This window comes from Dasypus novemcinctus, chromosome 6, assembly GCF_030445035.2.
Source record: "Dasypus novemcinctus isolate mDasNov1 chromosome 6, mDasNov1.1.hap2, whole genome shotgun sequence".
NCBI lineage: Eukaryota > Metazoa > Chordata > Mammalia > Cingulata > Dasypodidae > Dasypus > Dasypus novemcinctus.
In genome coordinates this window covers 13383357-13405316 of record NC_080678.1, presented here as the reverse complement: position 1 = coordinate 13405316, position 21960 = coordinate 13383357, and the positions used below count along the sequence as shown (strand labels likewise).

General features: G+C 43.1%; 1 protein-coding gene across 2 annotated transcripts in view; it reads right to left on the bottom strand.

Moving 5' to 3' along the window:
* The window catches only part of CPXM2 (carboxypeptidase X, M14 family member 2), a 128372-nt gene that overhangs the window by 73784 nt on the left and 32628 nt on the right, over positions 1-21960 (bottom strand). For both annotated transcript variants that reach the window (XM_004446677.4, XM_058298174.2), the window contains 2 exons: positions 17458-17567; positions 3631-3770 (listed from right to left, as the gene is read on the bottom strand). In XM_004446677.4, coding sequence (XP_004446734.2) covers positions 3631-3770; positions 17458-17567 — 250 coding nt within the window. The remainder of the gene's footprint in view (positions 1-3630; positions 3771-17457; positions 17568-21960) is intronic.

The following is a 21960-nucleotide window of genomic DNA, read 5'->3' as shown; positions in this document are numbered from 1 at the left end:
GAGTTCCCTGAAGGCAGGGCCACCTCTTGCTTTCCTTTGCATCCCTAGTGCTCAGTCTAGAGTACTCAGTAAATGTGGAGATGAATGAATTGATACACATGTAAAGAGTATGGCAGGAACAAATAAGATTAAGGATGTTCACTTTAAACTACCAACAATAAAAGTCATAAAAATGAATGTGCTTATAGTGTCCTTAAACATATATTGTAACCCCAATTACTAGTGAAGTGCTTCTATAGTCCAACAGTCTATAAACAGCAAATCCATTTGGCAAACCCCAGGGGGCCTTTGGGTGTGGGGTCAACCAGGTGGAGGGGCTACCTGGGAAAGGAGGGGAGTCTCCTGGTCCCTGCAGATAACAGGAAGGGGCACAGTCAGTGCTGAGGTGTTTTTAAAAACATTTTTCTTACCAACCAAAATGCAGCAGTTTTTGCAGGTGAAGTATGTTCTGTGCACTTCCCTAGAAAAACCACGAACCTGGAATCAAGAAAGACAAATCTCTAATTCCAACTCGGCCATCCTGAGCCTCGGTTTGCGCTGCACTATGACCCCGTGGGCCTGGGCAAGTGCTCCGTCAGCAAGCGGAGGGGCTGAAGGCCGGTGACCTGCAGTGGGACCCTCCAGCTGCTTCCCACGCCTTTTGCGAGGATCCCGTCCCTTAGCGTCAGTCTTGGGAGGGAGCAGGAGCAGTGGGGGGAGGGAAGGAGAAGGCAGATTCACAAAGACCAGCTCCACCTTTCCCAAGAGAGATTCCACTGGAAGGATCTGTGGCTAAAATAAAGCTTGAAACCCACTGTTCCAGATAAATGCAGAGAGGTGCTGGGGGAAGGAAACACCATTTGCTCAAAACCCTTATTATGTGCTGGGCAGTTTTTAAATCTTATTTCACTTCTCTCTCATCACATCGTTGTGAGACAGAGTTGTTATCCCCACTTTAGAGAGAAGAGAAAACAGGTTCCAAGAAGGGGGATCTCATACCCAGACAAGAGCCGAGAGCCAAGATGTGACTCCTAAGCCGTAGCTGTTCTCTGTGCCCCCAGCTCTGGAGCCCAGGGGCACTTCTCAACGTCCTCCTTCGAGTCTCCTCCCCTCTCAACTAACTTCCCCCCCCTTACATTTTCAACCTGATCTCAGTCATTTGCACCCACAGATTAACTGACTCATTACCATTTGCTGTGAGTGAACCTTTGTCCATCTGTTACTTCATAACGATATTCCTTCCTTAAAGAATTATTGTGGCGCATCTAATTGCCTCGTACTGGGCAATGTCCCAGGGATACAGAATAATGAGGCATTGTCCTTAGCACCAAGAGGCTCACGGACTAGTGGACAGAAATACACAGAAAATGGAGATACTAAAAATGCAATACAGGTGTCTGTACTGGGAACGGCATGGGGACAGAGGTCAAGGAGAAAAGGTGAGGGATCAATTTTTTTCATTACTATTAGTAGTAAATGATATAAGTCCATTGCTGACATGTTTCCTAGTCATCCTAGAATAAATTGCAATGCCTCCCAGGGCATTTGCCCAGGGAAAAAGAGCCCAGATGCCAACATGTATCCTTGTCCTTCTCAGGCCGAGTGGAATCAGTATTCCTTCACTAGGTAAGACAAACCATCACTCATCAGATTTCTTTTCATTGTCCCTGAAGAACATTTTGACTTGAGATACATTTAGACCTTAAAAAAGAAACGGGCTCTTGAAAGTAATTCTATCCTTTGCCTTGGTATCCTAGGCTAAGCCAAGGAAAGATCCCATTCCACTGCAATTTCTTGCTCACCCCTAACCCTCTTATGTTTCTAGATGGAATGAAATAGCCACTCTTTTCTTGCTAGTCCAACAATAACCACTGATTCCTGCTCTCCAATGACAGTGACCAGGCAACAGGTTAATATCCAAGCACTAAGATAAAAATCTCTGTGCTTATCCTTACAGATCATCTCAAACCAGTCTTCCTTTCCATTTTCCTTGTGCAATCCAACTTTTCCCCCCAAAATTCTTGCTTTTCAGAATCTCAACAAAAAGTGAAAATAATCACCATGGTAATAAGCTTCTGATTAGAGCAAAATGCACATTGCAGTGAAACTCAGCATATATGAACACATATATAAATGCTACTGAAAAGCAAAGGGAGAAAATAAGATATACAAAGTAGCACAAATATAAAACAATACGTTGTCAAGATGCATGAATTATCCCAGCTCTGGAAACTTATTTGAAGGAAATAATGCAAATGAAGAAAACGTATAAAAATGCTTTTTGGTAATATATGTGATAGCACGAAATTGGGTTGGTGACAGAGGCACGGCTGAACATATATAGTCCCATGAAAAATGATCCTTATAAAGTCTGTGTAACAGCATGAAAAATGTTCGATATATTTTAAGTTAAAAACAACACAACTGCAGATGTGATATGATCACAATCTGTAAAAAAAAAAATCTCTTTGCATAAGGACAGTGGAATTATGGGTGATATTTTCAAATGTTGTTAGATGTTATAATAATGTCTTTACAATAAATGAAATTCCAAGGAAAACAGATGAGTCATTACCAGCAATTGTCACCATGTAAGAAAGTCCCCTTCACAGTGACCATGACAGGAAGTTAAATGCCAGGTTCAATTCTCTTATTCCAGGTTATTTATTAATGTTGACCTTTCCAGAAATTAAAATTATTCTAATCAGCAAATTATAGTCAGATTTTTATATGACTGTCAATAGGCAATTAGTAACTATTGAAAGATACCAAGCAATGGGATTTAAATGTGCAGTATAGATGTGGGGGGTGGGCTGCAGGGGTCTCAGGAGAGGAGGGGTCTTTGCTGATGAGGCATCTGTATTCTTGGCTTCTCAGTGAAAACAGATGTTAGGGGAATTTGCCAATTTCTAGTTTATATTTGGAAAGCACCCAAGGGCCTGCTGACCCTCCCGAGGCCCTGCCTAGCCCCGATCTCTGCATACCTGCTGTCCTCCCACCCCCCAATAGATGTAGCCCAGCTCCATCTCCAAACCACTCTGGGCTGGATGGAGAGTTTTAAGTGCTGTAGCCCACCTCCCTTGGGATTGCCATCAGGTCACAATTGCTGCTTACCCAGGCTGGACCCCAATTCAATTCTGAGAAATGGGTTTCTATAGACTTCTGGGTGTCTGGGTCTGGATCATTCTTCTTGTTGGCTCCCATTCTCTAGTAGTCCTTTATTTGAAAACCTGCCAAGAAGCCCAGTCCTTCTTCCCAGAGCCTGGTAGATTCATACACAATACCCTAAGACTGTGGTTGGGACCGTTACTTGCCAAAATCCTCACCTGTGTCCCACCACGTGTTCAGAGTTCATCCCCTCAGGTGCGTTCAGCCCACCAGTCGGGACACCAACTATCTCACCTTGGATCCAAGATGGTAGGCACCGACCTACAGTGCATTATCTTCACTTAACCTGCCAAGTGGCTCCTTCTGTCTGGTCCTATAGAGGGGGAGGGTGTCGTTCCAGAATGTGCACCTTGTGCCCACATTCCAGCACCGCCCATTGCCTATTACCAGACGCCTCTCTGCAACGTTCCTGTTTCTGTCCAAATCCTCTGAACTCTTGACCCAAGACAAGGTCTCAAAAAGCTCAGCTCCAAGCACACTTACAACCAGAGTGAGCTGCGTCCTTGGGTGATGACACCAGTGAATCTGGTCAGCCGCTTGGCATCCACTTCTATCCACTGGTGGAGGTCGTTCCTTCCCGCACACCAGGCCCCATCATAGAAATCATTTTCATTAATACCTGCCTGGAAAGAAGAGAAGGGTGTTCTTCAGAAAGACTTTGCAGTGAAAAAAATTACGAAAAATCTTTTCATGACAAAGAGGAAGGGAGAGGGATCCGTGAAGAGAACGAGGGAGCTGGTAAAGAAGAACTCTGACCTCCTTATTCTAAATCATAAAAGGGAGCTGCTTAGGATTAATTTGGAAATATTTCAATATGATTTGTCCTCTTTCTTTCCCAGTGTGAAAGATGAAATTTAATGAGCTCTCCTATTACTCATTCATCCAACAGACACATATTAAGCATCTCCTACGTACCAGCCCACACATGCCAGGTGCTGGGGATGTGAAGGTGAATTGTTTTCCCAGACCCTTACCATCCAGGCAAGAAGATAGACATGAAAACAAGTGAATTAGAACACAAAGGAGCAGGAGCTATTTTAGGGAAATGAGCAAGTGCAACGGGGGCGTTTAAGGATAGCACAGTGAACTTGGTCTAGGGAAGACCACGAGCAGAAAGCCCCGAGGCAGAGGTGATATTAGGGCTGGGGCTTGAAGGGTAAGTGTGTCTAGTGGCTACTTATAGAATAGCTTTGAAGTCATTCGATGTGTAAAGGATCAGCTACAATTACTACCTAAAGGTCCTTTTGATCTTAATTTTTAAATCTGAACTTACATGAAGTTTTTTCTCTGGAATTTTCTCTATATTATCACCATTTGAAGAGAGAATTGCCTGATCTCAGAAAAAAATGTGAGGGCATTTGAACTAGGCAAAGATTCCTGGTTCACTGAGATCCTTTCTGCATTAATCATATTTTTCCATGCCTATTTCACAAGGCCAAAATCAGATAAGAAAAAAAGGTGAATATGCTAAAGAGAAAAATGATAGGACAGTCTAACTTCCCTACCTATGAGTACTTTTTAGCTCAAATTCTGGTGGTAGCCTTCCTTTTAATGGTAGAGGTGATGTGAAATTCAGAGTCCAGCTCTAGTAGATGGACAACTTGGCCAAGAGTTCCGTTAGTGGAATGCTATCCATCACTACACCAGCTAACACAGGCTTTGTATCCTCACCAAACCGCAGTGCACTCCCAATCCACCACTGACACAAACTTGAAGGAACTTTTAGGGTGAATGTCAGAATAGTTATATACAATGGTCTTCTAAAAACACTACCCCTCAGACAAAGGCACGTAATAAAGCTTCTAATCAAGACTCTCCAGGAACCCGAGTTCTTGATAAACCAGCACTGCAGTGACCCAGTGAAAAGAAAATAAGGACCTGGAAATGCTGCGAGGTTCTGCCTTCTAGAATCATAAAAGAAAGATAAAATTTTGTGAGTAAATTTTACCAGTCATTAACTGTTCTTCAATGTGTTCTGTTATAGTCTAATTCTTAAAAAGTGATGGTAAATCTCTATGAAGCATAACATCTCATTTTCCTACTCTGTCAGACAATAGGGAAATGCTTGTAACAGTTTGAAGGCTATAATTACACAATCACTCCCTTTCTTGATTTGAAGACAGTTATCCTCCTAATGACAGAGAACGGCACCACACTGAAGACCTGCATTATCATGCTTTGCCTTTGAAGAAGCCGCAAGACACATAAGACATCTCTATTTTGATGCAGTCCTTCTTCTCCATGAGGCTCTGGTGTTTAGAAGAGTTGCATTTATTTAGTAAAATGAATGTTCTACAACATGTCAACTACCAAGCTAGGCCACAGGAAAGTAAAGGTGGGAAACATGTACAGCTCTGCCCTCTTGGGCCTCAGAATCAGTGATGAGCTGAGATCTACCCATAGTTCTGTGTCTTGGCTTGTGGACACATACACAAAAGATTTATAAATCAATAAAAGAGGTGATACAATTCGCCTATTTAAAGTGTACAATTCAATAATTTTTAGCACATTCACAGATACGTGCAACCATCACCATAGTCAATTATGGAACATTTCCATCATCTCTAAAAGAGACTCTTTAGATATCACTCTCCATTCCCCACCCACCCTCCTTCAGCCCCAGGCAACCATGAATCTACTTTCTGTCTCTATAGATTTGCCTATTCTGGACATTTAGTAAGAAATTTCCATTCCATAAATGGAATCATAAAATATGCAGTCTTTTGTGACTTTTGAAACTGCTTAATGGGTAAAGGCTTTACTTTGGAGTGATGGAAAGGTTTAGGGAATACACAGCAGGGGTGATTGCACAACACTGGGAATGCATGGAAGGTAAAAGGGTGGGAAAAGATACGTAATGCAAAAAGCAGCTTCAGGAAGGTGGAATGTCTATACTAATCTCAGACAAAATAGACTTTAAGACCAAAAAGGGTAGTAGAGAAAAAGGGATATTTTACGATGATAAAAGAGTCAATCCATCAGGAAGATGACAATGATAAACATAATGCACCTAATAACAGAGTACCAAAATACATGAAGCAAAAACCAACAGAAATGAAAGGAAAAGTAGACAAGTCAACATAATAATTGGAGACTGCAATATCTCACTTTCAATAATGGATGGAAAAACTAGGCAGAAGATCAACAAGAAAACAAGATTTGAACAATATTATAAATCAGCTAGATCTAACAGGTATCCCAGCATCAACAGCAGAATATGTACTTTTCTCAAGTGCACATGGAACATTCTCCAAGAGAGACCATATGCTAGCCATAAAATAAACCTCAATACATTTAAAAGGAATGAAATAATACAAAGCATGTTCTCCAACCACAATGGAATAAAATTAGAAGCCAACAACAGGAAAAAATTTGGTAAGCTCACAAATACGTGAAAATTAAATAATACACTCCTAAATAAAAAATGGGTCAAAGGAGAAATCAAAAGGAAATTAGAAAATATGGTGAGATCAGTGAAAATGAATGCACAACATACAAAATGGGATGCAGTTAAAGAAGTGTTGAATTCTCCAGCAATATCTGAAACTAGAAGGCAATGGACAGATAATGCTTTCAAAATTCTGAAGGAGAAGATTTTTATTATAGATTTCACAGCCAGCCAAACTATCAATCAAGAGTGATGGTAAAATAAAATCATTTTCAGATTTTCAAAAAATGTACTTCTCATGCACCATTTCCATGAAGCTACTTGAGGGCGTGCACCACAAAAATAAGACAGAACACCAATAAAGAGGAAGATGCAGTTTCCAGAAATCAACAGTTCCAACATAGAGAAATGATGAACATTCTCAGAATTATGGTATAGGAAGTCCTAGCAAAGTAGTTATGTAGAAGCCCCAGAGAGCTCCCCATTCAGAATGCAGAAGCTCAAAGGACTCTTGAAGGAACATCTAGAGAAAATCCAAAAGAGGCACTAAAAATCACTGACTTTGCAGAAAATCATATTGAAGAGTATTTTATACATCCAGATCTGTACAAGGGTTCTTAACCTTTTTTATTCCACAGACCCCTTTGCCAGTCAGATGAAAACCACAGACCTCTTACGAAGTCCATACTATACTGTGTATTATTTAATAAATATATCACACCTGCACCAACATGTCTCCACAAGAATTTTTTTTGAATTTTAGTTCAAGCTCACTGACCCCTTGTTAAGAATCCTGTGTCATAGGGTATGGGAAGTAGATGTCCAGAAAAAAATGCAAGCAGTTATGGGAAAACAAAAAAGTTGTCCAAGAAAGGAAATAAAATAATATTTCTTGGCTCAGTAATAAGAAATATTTAGATGATCATAATTACAAAAGCCTTGAATAAAGATTTAACCAAAAATTTAGATAATATTTTATTGGAAGGATTAAAGAGAAGGAGAAGGGGATAAAAATGAAATGCTCATGTTCTGTAAGACTCTAAAAGAAAAATGCTCTCAATATATGCATATTATTTAGAAATACAGATTTAAATTTTTAAGGAGATAAAAGTAGTCATCCCATCCACAGAGCTTGATGGTATTGGGGTGGAATTGGAATGCATCAGCTAGGACCACTGTCTTCTGTTACACATACTTTGTTCTTTAACTTCTTACTTATAAAACTTTTATTTAAAAAAAAATTTAATTCTAAAAAGCAAAGGGAATGGGGATGCATGGGTATAAAGAGTGAATGATGAACTTTATTTCCTATTTTCCAGACCTCTATAGAAAATCTACAGTGGGCCAGGCATTATGCAAAGTGCTTTTCTTTACGATAAATAGTTATTCTTTCCACTTCAGAACTTTCCCCACTGTGGCTTCAATATGTCTCAAGTCTGCATAATAAATTTAATGGTAATTTTTGTGGAGTTTTGCAGAAGCCGCAGACAACATGCAAAGGCCAGCAGATGACACCAAAAAAAGTTTAGAAACTCAGAAATGCATAAAATATACAATAATGTCATTGAGAGAGATACAAATCCTAAAAAGAAAAAGAGAAAATTCAGACTTCTCTAGTAGGAAGTGAGGGCCAAAAAATTTTACACGGATTTTCCAGAGCACGGGGCACTACACCCCAACCTCGCGAAGTGGAAGGGATAACTGTACATAGAAAACCACGAATCTCAAAATCGTTCTGCTGCAGTGCAGTCCCTGATCTGCGTGGTACATATTTCACGATCATGGGCTGCCTATCCCAGAAACATCTGGAAGCAAATTAACAGTTACATCCAAGTGGAGATAACTGTTTATTGCTTCCTGGATAAATGACTTACAGCTGCCTCTCTGAAGACCTGGGTTATTCTGATAGAAACAGAATTAAGTGATTGTGACTCACACCTGTCAAGACTTCCCTAGGCCTTGCCAGGATGTGAGTCCAGAAAGTTCTAGGGACAGCTCAAGCCAGAGATCAGGAAGATGAGTCTTGAGATGGGATGCGGGCAGAGGCCACCAGCCTGTGAACAAGAGGGCCCATCCCAGAGTGGAGGAGATGCCAGGGGAGGCAGTGGGGCTTGCCGGCGGCCAGAAGAGCTGCCTTTCCATCTCAGCTCTGCACTGACGAACTGTGGGTTAGGGCAGGTCACTTTGCCAGTCTCCTTAGGTCTAAAACAGAGATATTTCTCCAAATACATTAAATGAAATATTAGAGGAAAATGCACGTAGCAGCCACTGGCAAGGAGCAAGTGGAAGAGAATCTACATCTGAACCGAATCATCCTGTGGTTCCTTAAAAACCTGTTATTCACAGAGCAGGGAGTCTCTTGTTACTAGAGGCTTCTCTTTGACTCTTGATGCATTTTCCTCTACTCTCAACTCTTCTGATTTCCCATGGATTTATGACATGAGCTTCTTGAGAACAAGAACAGTGCATTATAATCATGATGGTAAATATTCATTTTGAACTTTCCAAGAGCCATAATTTAAAATAGTCGATTCTGCTATTCCCATAAAAATCTAAATAGTCCAAATTCCAGCATTTTGGCATCTGAACACTCTCCCCAAACTTTCTTGAGGCCAGATGTAGAACAAAATTCCTTTATCAGAATGAGCACAGCATTCTCCGGTTTGGAGCCCACACTCACTGCGATGACTTTTGCTTCTGCAGCACCTAGCACACATGGAGCACCCAATTAGGGCTTGCTGAGTTGCAGCAAGGTTTTGTACAGTAGAAAAAGCGGGAAGCAGAGCACCGAGAGAATCAGGGAAAATCTAAAGGAGCCGACAGGCATTAGGGTCGTGGGGTCCAGAAAAAGGCAGGGGTGGGCACACATGGGGCCTCGCCCACATCCTTCCCGCCAGGGTCAAGGTCCCCACATTTGGGCCAGCTGGGCAGCAGGTACTTGGGTGGAAAAGGCTACAGGCAGGTGGGTGGTGGGAGGTTCCCACACATGCGAACTTTGACACGCATCTTGAGGAGGTGCCCTGGCCACCAGATAGAATCTGTAGCCAAATTTGTGTCCTCCACCAAGATATGTATCAAGCCACGGGCAGGGGTCAACTTCAAAGCCCACACCTCATTTTTTAGAAATGATTGGCACTTTGGAACCAGATCCTTTAATCAGCATCCAGGTGCTCTGCAGAAGTCTTTTCACAGCCTGGCTAAAGAGAGGAGTCTTGGTTCATTCCAGTACTGTGGGAGACAATCTGACAGCTGCTGTTATTCTAAGCAGCCATTTACTCGGAGCAAGAAATGAACGTCTCTAAGAGGCCAAGCTTTGAGTCCTTTCTAACACACATGAGACAAAACGTAGGTCACAAGAGTGTCAAACATTGTGACCAGGTCATCACAAAGGCACCTGGAGGTTTTAATGCAGTGTCCACATTTTTTTCCTCTGACCTCAAAATGTCAACTCTTTCCCAAACTCTGATCTGAGCATCAACTTTATTACCTTCTCTCGAACAGGCAGGAATTGTGGTGATGGCCCGAGTTCCAGGCACACTCCCTCAATAGTTCATTTCTCCTGATCACACGACAGGGACATACTTACCATCACTTTAAAGCCACAAGATGAGATTGAACCTCAGCCATTTGAGCTGGTCAGTGCTGCTACAATTTGATCAAGTCTCAACACGCTAAAGAAGCAGCCAACATAATAATGACGGTGGGTTAAATCACTTTGGCAGTGCTTCTGTTTATGAGCCACGTAAAACTCCCTCGGGGTCCTCAGAGGTCCAGGCACAGACAGGACAGAAGATGAGGTGGCCTCAGGTGACCCACCTGAACACAGGTTTACCTGCTAAGACCAGGTACAGGCAAATGATCCAAGTATGATTGCCAAAATGTGCTCTTAAGACCCAGGATGTTAATTTCCAATCTGTCTATTGCTACCCCTATTAATGAAGAAACCAATTGGTGTCCCTCGGTGAGATCACAGCTTTGTAGGTGAGTTAGGGTAAAAGGATCCTGGGCACACTGGAGGAATAACCACAGATGAGAAGCGAAACGTTTGCTCTTCTGTTGAACTTGATCTCTTCTTTTAATCCTTGGAAAATCTAGCTGGTCCTGATGTACTTAGGAAACATAAACTTTTGTTTCTTCTCAGAGCTAATGGTATTAAATTTTCATAAGCAAAATGCAACTTGCAAAAATAGTTATAAGTTGAGCTATAAGGTGCTTCTAGTCTTGCAAAGTCCTCTGCTTAACGTGAGTTAAAAAGAGAAAGGAGATTCTGCTATAATATGACAAATGCGGTCCTGAAAAGGTTTATAGTTTGCAAAATCGTTAACTACAAAAACCAAATTCATGGGAAAAACAGGGTTCCAGGCAGACTGTTCAAAATGTATATAGGTTTGTAATAAGAAATTTATAAACAAATCAGCGCTAAAAAATGCTAGCAGAGTTTAAAATACATAAATTGCTTATGTGCACACACACACACTCAGCTGCAATTGTAGGATTTGATCTTTAAGAACAGTGGAGGTATGTTGAGGGTAAGGGGTGTGAGGGGGAGAGGAAGCTGCTGCTGACTCTTCTAAACAGAGCACATGGCCATGGCGAGCCTCGAAGAGCATGGTGCAACCAGCATTGCATACTGGCCCGTGTCAGTGTGCTGTGTTCAGGGCTGGTACTTGGTCCCCCAGAAGTCTAGCATCCAGGGAAAAATCATACATGGACCAAGGCTACTTTTGTGTCTGAATGGCCTCATTCCCCATTTACCAATCACACGAGCAAACCTGCAATACCAAAACACGTGTGATAGTACACCAGCCTGTCCTGCCTCCTTCAGGAAGCCTTCCTGGACTTCTTCACAGGTGGATTGCAGCAACTACCCATTCACATCTATTAAGCATAGCAGGGCTGGGTGCTGTGCTCAAACAGTGTGGAGAAGACACCGAAGAGCAAGGATCCACCATCTGCGAGCTCATCATTTGGCGAGGATGACAGAGAGAGGTGCATGATTGAACGAAAATTTCAGATGCTGCATCAATCTTTGGCTTGGGAGGCAGGTTTATGGGGGCATTAGGAGCAGCCAGGTGAGGCTGAAAGCTGCTTGGATTCATAACCTGACGTCCTGGGAACTCGAGCACGTCTCTACGTGGCTGCTTTCTATTAGAGCAGAATAATAACAGCACTTGTCTTGTGTAGAGGTATTGTGGGAAACTGGCTTACCTGTTCCTTATTGTAAATGTTACACCTGTTCTATTGTAGATGTTGCAGTTGTTCCCTATTATTGTAGATGATGTTGCAGTTCTAATAGCAAACAGCTGTTTGGTAGTTTCTAATAAATAAGAGGTGGAAACTAGGGTCGAGGCTCTCAGTTCTTGGTCCCATCTTTATCTCCTTTCTTGTGTGTCTCTCTCTATCCTTTCATTTCTTTAAGTTCTGTGTTGCCTTCCCTTTGAGCCAACCTATCACTGAGCTGATCGCAGCGACTGGCACCCAATGTGGGGCCCAAAATGAAGCTCAGCAACAAGGAATAAATGAAATAATGCACGCAAAATGCTTGGCACAGCACATGTCACAACCACGGGAGCCGATTCCTGCTCTCCGTTCTGTAGAGACAGGAAGCATCTTGAGGGCAGGGAATAAGCCAGGAGCTTTTCCTCTCTGCTTTCTCAGGACCTGGCGCACCACAAGCCCATCACACAGTCTGCGTATGAAGGAATTCTAACAGGCCTGAACAGGCATTTGAGAATTTCCCAGGATAATTCACTTTCCTCTTTCTTCTAGTCCTCACAAAACCTTGGTAGCAGTAAACCCTGATCCTTGATGGATCTCCTTCCACTTGACGATGGTGATTCCAAGCCTTAGAGAAGGCAGGGGTCTTGGCGGAAGGCCCAAAAGTCATCCAGCTGGTTAGACCCGAGACGAACGTCCCAGCCTGCAGACCCACGTCACCCAGGCTGGCCCTCCGCTGGGCACATGCCCGCAGGAGAGGGATGGGCCAAACTGCTTGCCACCTGCATGCTTGTATTCAAATTCTAATTCTCCTCATTCTGATACCTCCATGTTTCTCTCACATATAATCCCATTAGCTTGACACGCCTACAAAATATTCTTCTGTGAGACAAGCTGTGGTTATTTTTAAATGGCATTTCAGACCGCTTTGTGTGGGGAGGTGTATTTTTGGAGAGCTGACTTGAATTGTGCACCTGTGGTGCTGCCATCAGGCTTTGTGGGGCGCTGACTCAGGAAGGTGCCCTAAAAGGGGGCCTGACTTAGCGGCTCCTTCCCTGTGGAGGTCATGGGCCAGAGCCCACTCATGCCAGGTACAGCATATGCTGCCCCCTCGGGGGCTCACGCCAGGTACCCGGGGGGAGTTGGCAGGGCACAGCAGAGGCTGGAGGACTTCCCGGGATAAGAACAGGTCTGGAGATGTGCTGGTCAGAGGGCACGGGGTGAGTAACACACCATGGAAGATAACACACCCATCGCGTCAAACGGCACCGATGCCATCTTCAACCACCCTCTTACGTTCGTCCTGACTGAAGTCAGGAGAGGGTGTTATGCCGGTGCTTTGGTGAGCTTGGGTTCCACCCATGGAGCCCCTCTCCCAGGGGCGAGGGCCTGGAGGCTGGAGAGAGGACCAGGATGCAAGCAGACGCTGGCTGCACCTGCTGGAAGAGCTGTCCAGCTCAGGGTCCCCTGTGGTGCAGCGAAGGCGGGTCAGTGAGCGAGTGACACTTGCTCTTCAGCCAGGTCTTCACCCGACATCCTTCGCACAGCTCCTGTGCACTGGTGCCATTCTGGGGCCCAGGAGAGGGGAAAGCAGCAAAGAGTACTAAGGGGGCTCACTTCCAAGGAGGGGGCAGGTGATACACCACCAAGGGACACGTGCATGAGCTTTCGAGAGAGACCAGCATCCTGCCAGGACGAAGAGAGTCTGGTCACACTGAGTTGAGTGGGGAATTGGTTCAAAGAGCAACTGGAAGCTGCTGGATGTTTTATAAGCAGAGAAGTAAGATGATTTTCAGTTGAGGTGAATTCACATAAAATAAAATTAACCGTGTTAAAGTGAACAGCTCAATGGTAATTAGTGTGTTCACTCTGTTGTGTCACCAGCACCTCTATCTAGTTCTAAAACCTTTACATTATCCCCAAAGAAAAGTCATCCTCATTCAGCAGTTGCTCCCCATTCCCCTCTCTCCCAGCCCTGGCAATCACCAATCTAATTTCTGTCTCTATGCATTTAGCTATTCTGGCTCTTTCACCTAAGCAAAATTATATAGCATTTGTCCTTTTGTGTCCGGTTTATTTCACTCAACGTGAGGTCTTCAAGGTTCATCCATGCTGTAGCGTGCATCAGAATGACATTCCTGTTAGGGCTGAACGATGGTCCATTATATGGACATACCATGTTTTGTTTATGTAGCCATTGGTCGAGGGACACTTGGTTTGTTTCACCTTCTAGCCATTGTGAATAACGCTGTAGTGAACATGCAGGTGTGTGCATTTGAGTCCCTGTTATCAATTCTTTGGGGTATATACCTAAGGTGGAATTGTTGGGTCATACAGTAACTTATGTTTAACTTTCTCAGGACTAAATGTTTTAAAAATAGAAGTTACAACAATAAAAAAGACAAATAACCCAATTTAAAAATGAGCAAAAGACCTGAATGGACATTTCTCCAAACAAGATATACAAATAGCTAAAAAGCATATGAAAGGTGTTTGACATCACTGGTCATTATAGAAAATACAAACCAGAACCATAATGACATACAATTTCATACCACTAGAATGGCTACTATTTAGGGGGGGAAAAAACAGAAAATAACAAGTGTGGAAAGGATATAGAGAAATAGGAACACTCGTTCATTGTCGGTGGGAAGGTAAAATGATACAGTTGTTGGAAACAGTTGGGTGGTTTCTTGGAAACTTTAAGTATAGAATTACCATATGGCCTGGCCATTCCACTATATACCCCAAAGAGCTCAAAGCAAAGACTCGAACAGATATTTGCACACTGAAGTTTATAGCAGCACTACCCACAATTGCCAAGAGGTGGAAGCAGCCCAAATGTTGATCGACAGACGAAAGGACAACAAAATGTGGTATATACATGCAGAGGAACATCATTCTGCTACAAAGAGGAATGAAGTTCTGATACATGCAACAACATGGATGAACCTTGAAGACATAACGTTGAGTGAAATAAGCCAGACACAAAAGGACAAATATTGTACAATCTCACTGATATGAAATAATTAGAAAAGGGTAATTCATAGAGTCAGAAGGTAGAATACAGGTTACCAGGAACCAGGGTAGGTGAGGGAATGGGGAGTTACTGCTGAACTGGTATGGGGTTTCTGTTAGGGGTGATGGGTGGTGGAGATGGTAGCACAACATAATGAGTGTAATTAACACCAATGAGTTACATATTTGAACGTTATTTTATGTATGTTACCAGAACATATTTTTTTAAAAAGCCATAGAACTGTACAGCACAGCAAACTCTAATGTAAATTATGGACTAGGTAACAGTATAATTATAGTGATATTGTTTTATCAATTATAACAAAGGTACCCACTAATGCAATGTGTTAATAAATGGGAAAACTGTTGAGGAAAGGGTGTGTGGGAACTCTATATTTTCTGCATGATTTTTCTATAAACTTACAACTTCACTAATTAAAAAAACACAACTATCAAAAAAGAAAAAAAATTACATCACCTAATTCCATGCCCCGGACTACCCTGAGAGGTGTCCACAGGACTCCCATCTTCTGAGGAGGCAATCAAGGCTAAGAGACATGCAATGATTATTCTAACGGGCACAAAATTCAGAAATGTCAGGGGCAAAATTTGAACTCAGCACATGTGACTGAAGCCTTTGACACCCTCACTCCTCGCTCTGCCTGCTCCTTTGCCAGCTGATTCCAAACTGGAGGGAACAGCGAGCATCCCCACAAATTTAGGACTGGTAGAGCCTTTCAACTTTGGACTGAAAACCTGGAAAAACGTGAACACTTCCTCTTTTTTAAGGAATAGCATCATTTCCAGGGAAATCACTAAAGGCATCAGATGACAGCCCCGTAAAGGATGCACGAAACAGTCTTGACACACCATCTGGACCCGCACCTTGCAGTGGCCTGACTTTGTTCTTTCCTGGGAGGACAGGACCATGCGGTGCTAGCGGCACTCTGGGATTACCAATAGCTACTCCTGTTCAGAATTGGAGAGCACACGTGTTTACTGTCTCATAAAACAGTTTCCAATGTTACACTTCCAAATGTTTCTTATCCACTCTGATTAAGTGAAAAAAGGAAAGACTATGCAAAACTCAACCTTTGGCTCTCATCAAAGTTGGCTTTGGAAATGTTCCACCCGAACTAAAGAGTGGTAAAGGTTGAGTGGTGGAGGGTGCTGACAACAGCAGAGCTGGGAGTCAGCACAGCGCGTCGGCCCTCGTCCAGCTCCAGGCATGGTGCTGGCCGGTGGCATGTGGATGCCACTGGGTGAGTGAAGGGCCCCCCGCCACTCAGAAGACAGGCCCCCCGAGTGAAGGCTGGGGGAGTCCTCAGCACATCGCACGGTGCATGCAGGCAAAGGGTTTGGAAACCACACAAGAGAACAGAGCACTAGAAAAAGAAAACTAAACTATGGCAATACAGGAGACACGTATGGGACAGTACGTGAGCGCACACTAAAATGAGAAGGGGTGGATCAGCAGGAGCAGGTGGGGAAGGGCTTCATGGATATGGAAGGCAGGATAACGGCCCCCAGAGATGTCCACATGCCAGTCCCCAGAACCTGTGAACATGCTAAGTTACCTGGCAAAGGGCAACAGAGGTTGCATATGGAATTAGTGTTGCTAATAAACTGGCCTTAAAAGAGGGAAATTAGTCTGGATTATCCAGGAGGGCCCAATATAATCACAGTGGTCTTTAAAAGTGGGAGACAGGTTCAAAAGAGAGAACTAGAAGATGGCAGCCTGAGAAGGACTCAACCTGCTATTGCTAGCTTTAAAGGTTTAGGAAGAGGCCACAAGCCAAGGAATGTGGGAGGCCTTGAGAGGCTGGAAAAGACAAGGATATGCATTCTCCACTAGAGCCCCATGAAGGAACTCAGTCCTGCCAAATCTTTGATTTTAAGCCAGTGAAACTTCTGTCCTGCAGAACTGCGAGATGACAAATGTGCTGTTTAAGTGGCTAAGTCTGTGGTGATTCGTTACAGCAGCAATAGGAAACTAGCACAATGGGTAAGACAGGATTTATATTGCTTGGTGTGGTACAGGAAAAGGATGTTTCACAGGAGGACCTGCCTGGGAAAAGGCCTAGAGTCAAGAATCTGCTTGGCATGTAGGGTGTGCCTTGAGGTCCTTCCTGGAGCAAAACCTTGGGTTTGGGACTGGTGGAAAGGGAGACCTGCCGATAGCAAGGGCTCCTCTTAGCTGAGAATCAGACATGATGTATCATGCCCAGGGGAGCCACTGTGGGTTTGACTTGAAGGAACATGACAGATGGAGCCACAGAACAGACCAGAAGGAGTGTATGTGACAGAGATGAGAAGGACCGGCAGGGAAGGCAAATACCACTGCCTCCACATACCACGTTGCTGACATCCCTGTGCTCACAGATGTTCAGAGTTCTCCTTCTTCCCTCTCCAGACAGAGAGAATGCGAGAAAAAGAGATCAAGAGGTGAGGCAGACACACCTGGGTCCAGGTACTGGCGTCACCACTTATTAACTAGTCTTTGGACAAGACAAGCCCTGGAGTCTCAGGGCTCTCTCTGTAAAATGAGGATTATGGAACAATGTTCTTCCTTCTTTCGAGATCTATGGCTAATGCTTTTTAAATGCCGTGCATGGTGCCTAACCATAACCATCTCTATTACCATAACAACTCACAGTGCCATCAAACCCTTCAAAGGGGGCTGCTACCTGGATGTTGAGTCTCCCTCGATGAGCTCCCAGGCCGTAGCGCTTCGTTGTCGATGCATGGAGCTGGAAGTCTGTGATTTTTAAGGTTTCCAGACCAAGAGGAGGGCAACCTGGAAAGTACAAAACTTGTTAGAAACAAGGGCAGATGTTGAAAGAAATGTGCTTCTGATATTCTAAACCTGCCACATGAGCGCTCCTTTTTCTCCTGAACTCCCACTCACCAGAGCAGCCCCCGCCTGCTGGTATGCCTAATATTTCTGTAGAAACATTGCAGATTCAATTGTCAACATTATGTCAATTCTCTCTTTTTCTCTCTTTAAATTAGAGAAATTGTGCACTTCAGAAAAGTCATGCATAAAATACAGGATTCCCATAGGTCCCATAGACCACCCTATTATTAACACCTTGCAATGGTGCAGTACATTTGATATAAATGATGAAAGTCAATTTTTATAATTGTACTATCAACTATAGTCTATGTTTTAACTTTGGGTTCACTGTGTTGTACAGTTCTGTGGACTTTTAAAAAAATTATTCTAGTATCACATATATAATCTTTTAGCCACATTCAAGTATACAGTTCAGTGCTGTTGTGTTCACAATGCTGTGCCACCATCCATTATCAAAACTTTTCCATAGTTTCAAATACAAACTGTACATCTTCTTTCTTGACGACCTTTGCTTTCTGAGTGCTTTTTTCCCTTTCTCATATTCCTTGCTGTCCATGCTACTGTCTGAGTCTGTTTCCAATTAAGGATCCTTCTAGAACATGACTGAGTCAGGGAGCATTCTTAGTTAGAAATTTCAGGATAAACTCAAGGCTGAACTTTGCAAATGGATCAGAACATGCTGATTTTGCTTCAGCAACTCTAACCTTTGTATTGTGCATCCTAACGAGCAGAACAACATAAATAGAAAAAAATCTGTTGTCTTCTATTCTTGGCAAAACTAGTAACTTTGAGAACAGCTACTGAACACAGTTTGCTCCAAGTTGCCCTTGGAATAAAAGGCTGGAGCTTGGGCAGGCCCTTGGAAACCATCCCCGCCTGCGGGTGTCTGTTAAAGGCAATCCCCCAGGTGAGAAGCCAGGCCTCCAGTCTCCTGGTCTGCTGTTCCCACCCCGACCCTGCCACTGGCCTGCAAAGGCTCAAAGGGACTATCTTAGTCTGGGCTCTCCAGAGGAAGAGAACCAACAAGAGACATATTTATGTAAAAATTATTATGGTCATATTATCATACAAGCATGGGGATTGGCAAGTCTGAATTCCACAGGGCAGGTGTCAAGTTGGGAATTTCATTGACAGTTTCAGTGAATTCCCCAGAAGATGACTAGCTGAAGTAAAGACATATGTTTTTCTTTCTGACTGCGGAAATCCAGTTCCTTTAAGGACTCCAACTGATTGGATGAGATGCCTCTCATGGCTGTGGGAAATCTCCTTTGTTGACTGTAGATGTAATCAGCCATAGAGGCAATCAACTGACTAATGATTTAAACCCAGGAAATGCCCTCACAGTAACAATCAGATCAGTGCTTCCTAGACCAAACAATTGGGCACCATAACTTAGCCAAGTTGACACATGAAACTAACCATTACAGTCCTCCCCTTGTCACCTGGGACCTATATGCATCTGCTAAAACCATACTTAATCTCTGAATAAAACATGAGAAGAGTCATACCTATACAATTCAACATAGCCTAATGCAATTCAACTGTTCTACATACAACCAAAATGCACTAACTCTTTCCCCAGAAGAGGATGCAAGTCCTTGGGTAATAGTCACCCTTAAACTTGATATCCTGCAACTTAATACTATGACATAAAGTTAAAAAGACAACATATGTTATATGATAAGGGGTAAGATAGGAATGAAAACAAAAATATTTGTTTTAAGCGAAACATCTGGGGGAAGGAGGGAGGATAAATAAATAAAAATAAAGTAAATAAATCTTTTAAAAAAAGCAAATATCAAAATAAACTGAAACTTGAGCCACTATATTTTTAAAATGTTGAGTTTTTTAAAATAATGAACTATATTTAATCATGCTACAAAAATAGCTTACCTATTCTGATTTATACCATAAATAAATGATATTTGTAATTTTAAAAATATTTGTTTTATGTATATATACAAATATATTTACAACAAAGCAAGGAAGAAATACTCATAACTATTTCAGTCCTTGTTTCTGCAAATGGTCACATGGATGTAGCTGGTATTTATAAGACTTCTTTCCACTATCCATTCCATATTCCCTTGACCCTCAGCAAGCACCTCAGTTGGTCTTGGTTCTTTGCTGGGGTGGGGGGGGTGACCCAGACCTTCATTCCTGAAGGGTCTGGACCATTAGCAGTTCTGCCTGGATTGGGTTGTTGCAGTTTTCCATTGACGTTAACCACAGGGCACAGTAGTGCTAAGAGATGCCCTGGGGGATCTCCTGTATCCCAGGCGAACTCTTTTTCACCTCCATTATATAGTTGCAGTCCTCTGTCCCCTTGGTAATCAGGATCCATCACCCCAGCCAGTACAGTAATTCCCTTCCTTGCTTGTTGATTCAGAGGCATGAGGAGCTGAAAGTGGCCAGGTGACTGTCTTAACCTCCAGTTCAATGGAATCATTATTCTGCCTCCTGGTGGAAGCATTCTTCCTTTTGAACCTAGGACCTGTGTATCAGCAGAGCTTAAGGCTGCATATACAGGAAGCAGAAAATTTTCTACTGGATCACTAAAAGTAATAGTGAGTGGTGCCACTCCCATTCCTACCCTTTGATTCTTGGACCTGTGAATCCTGGTTATGGGAGAAACAACAATATAGAGTGGACACTGATTTAGAGCATACGCACCCTTCATGGAGAACATTGCTCCAGCCCTGCAAGATATGCTACCCACTTGGTGACATGATTGATGCCATTCCACTTGTTTTATTAATCCAGCTGCTTTAGGATGATGGGGAACATGTAAGACCAGTGAATTCCAAGAGTAAATGTCAATTCCTGAGCTTCATTTGCTGTGCAGTGGGTTCCTTGATCAGAAGCAACACTGTGTAAAATACCAAGATGGTAGATAAAGTATTCTTTAAAGTCCACTGTTAGTAGTTTTGGCAGAAGCATTACATGTAGGGAAGGCAAATCCATATATAAACTATATATCTATTCCATTAAGAACAAAATACTGCCCCTTCCATTAGGTCAGTTGTCCAATGTAGTCTACGTGCCCCCAGGTAGCAGGCTGATCATCTCAGGGAATGGTGCCATATTGGGGACTGAGTGTCGGTATCTGCTGGTGGCAGGAGCCAGGATGGCCTTGTGATTGTAAGTCCATGTTGCTGAGCCATACACCACCTCCATCTCTACTACCATGGCCAATTCGTTCATAAGCCCATTTGGCAATGACAAGAGTAATTAGGGAAAGAGGCCAACTGATATCCCCAAAATGGGTCACCCTATCCACTTGATTATTAAAATTCTCCTCTGTTGTAGTCACCCTCTGGTGAGCATTCACATGGGACACAAATATCTTCATAATTTTTGCCCATTCTGAAAGGTCTATCCACATAACTCTCCTCCAGATCTCTTTGTCTCCAATTTTCCAATCATGTTCCTTCCAAGTCCCTGATCATAGAGCCAAACAAGTGGCCACAGCCCATGCATCAGTATAGAAACATACCTCAGGCCATCTCTCCTTCCAAACAAAATGAAAAACCACGTGCATTGCTCAAAGTTCTGCCCACTGGGAGGATTTCCCTTCTCCACTGTTCTTAAGAGATGTCACAGAAAAGGCCTATAGTGCTACAGCTGTCCACCTTCAGGTGATACCTGTATATTGTGCAGAACCATCTGTATTCCAGGCCTAAGTTTTCTTCAGTCAATTCATGTAGGGAACTCCCCAAGAGGCCACAGCTGTGGGCTGGGAAAGAGAAGGTGATATAGCAGGAGTGTGGGCCATGGGCATCGAAACCACTTCCTTGTGTAACTTACCTGTGTCTTTAGGGCTTGCTCAAGGTTTATCTTATATCTATCACAGACATTTGATGATAGAGTGATGATGTGCATGCCCAACGTTATGGCTTAGTGGGCCAGACAACAAACAATTCATGAAGGACAATGGGTCTCATGGTAACGGAGGCCCATAGTTCAGCATTTGGTCTCCACCAAATGCCTGCCCAGTAGCAAGCCAAAAGCTGTTTTCCAAAAGAAGAGTGGTTATCTGAGAATGGTAGGGCTTTGCTCCAAAATTCTAAGGGTCTGCGTTGCGATTTTCCTACAGGGGTCTGCTAAAGACTCCAAATAGTGCCTCTATTTGACACTGAAACTTCCAGATCCCCAGATCTTCTGGATCCTATGGCCAAGTGGCAGAGCAGCTTGCACAGCAGCCTGGACCTGTCACAGAGCCTCCTCTTGTTTCAGTTCCCACTTAAACCTTACAGCTTTTCAGATCACTTGGTAAATGGGCTGACATAGCAAACCAAATGAAGAATATGCTGCCACTAAAATCCAAAGAGGC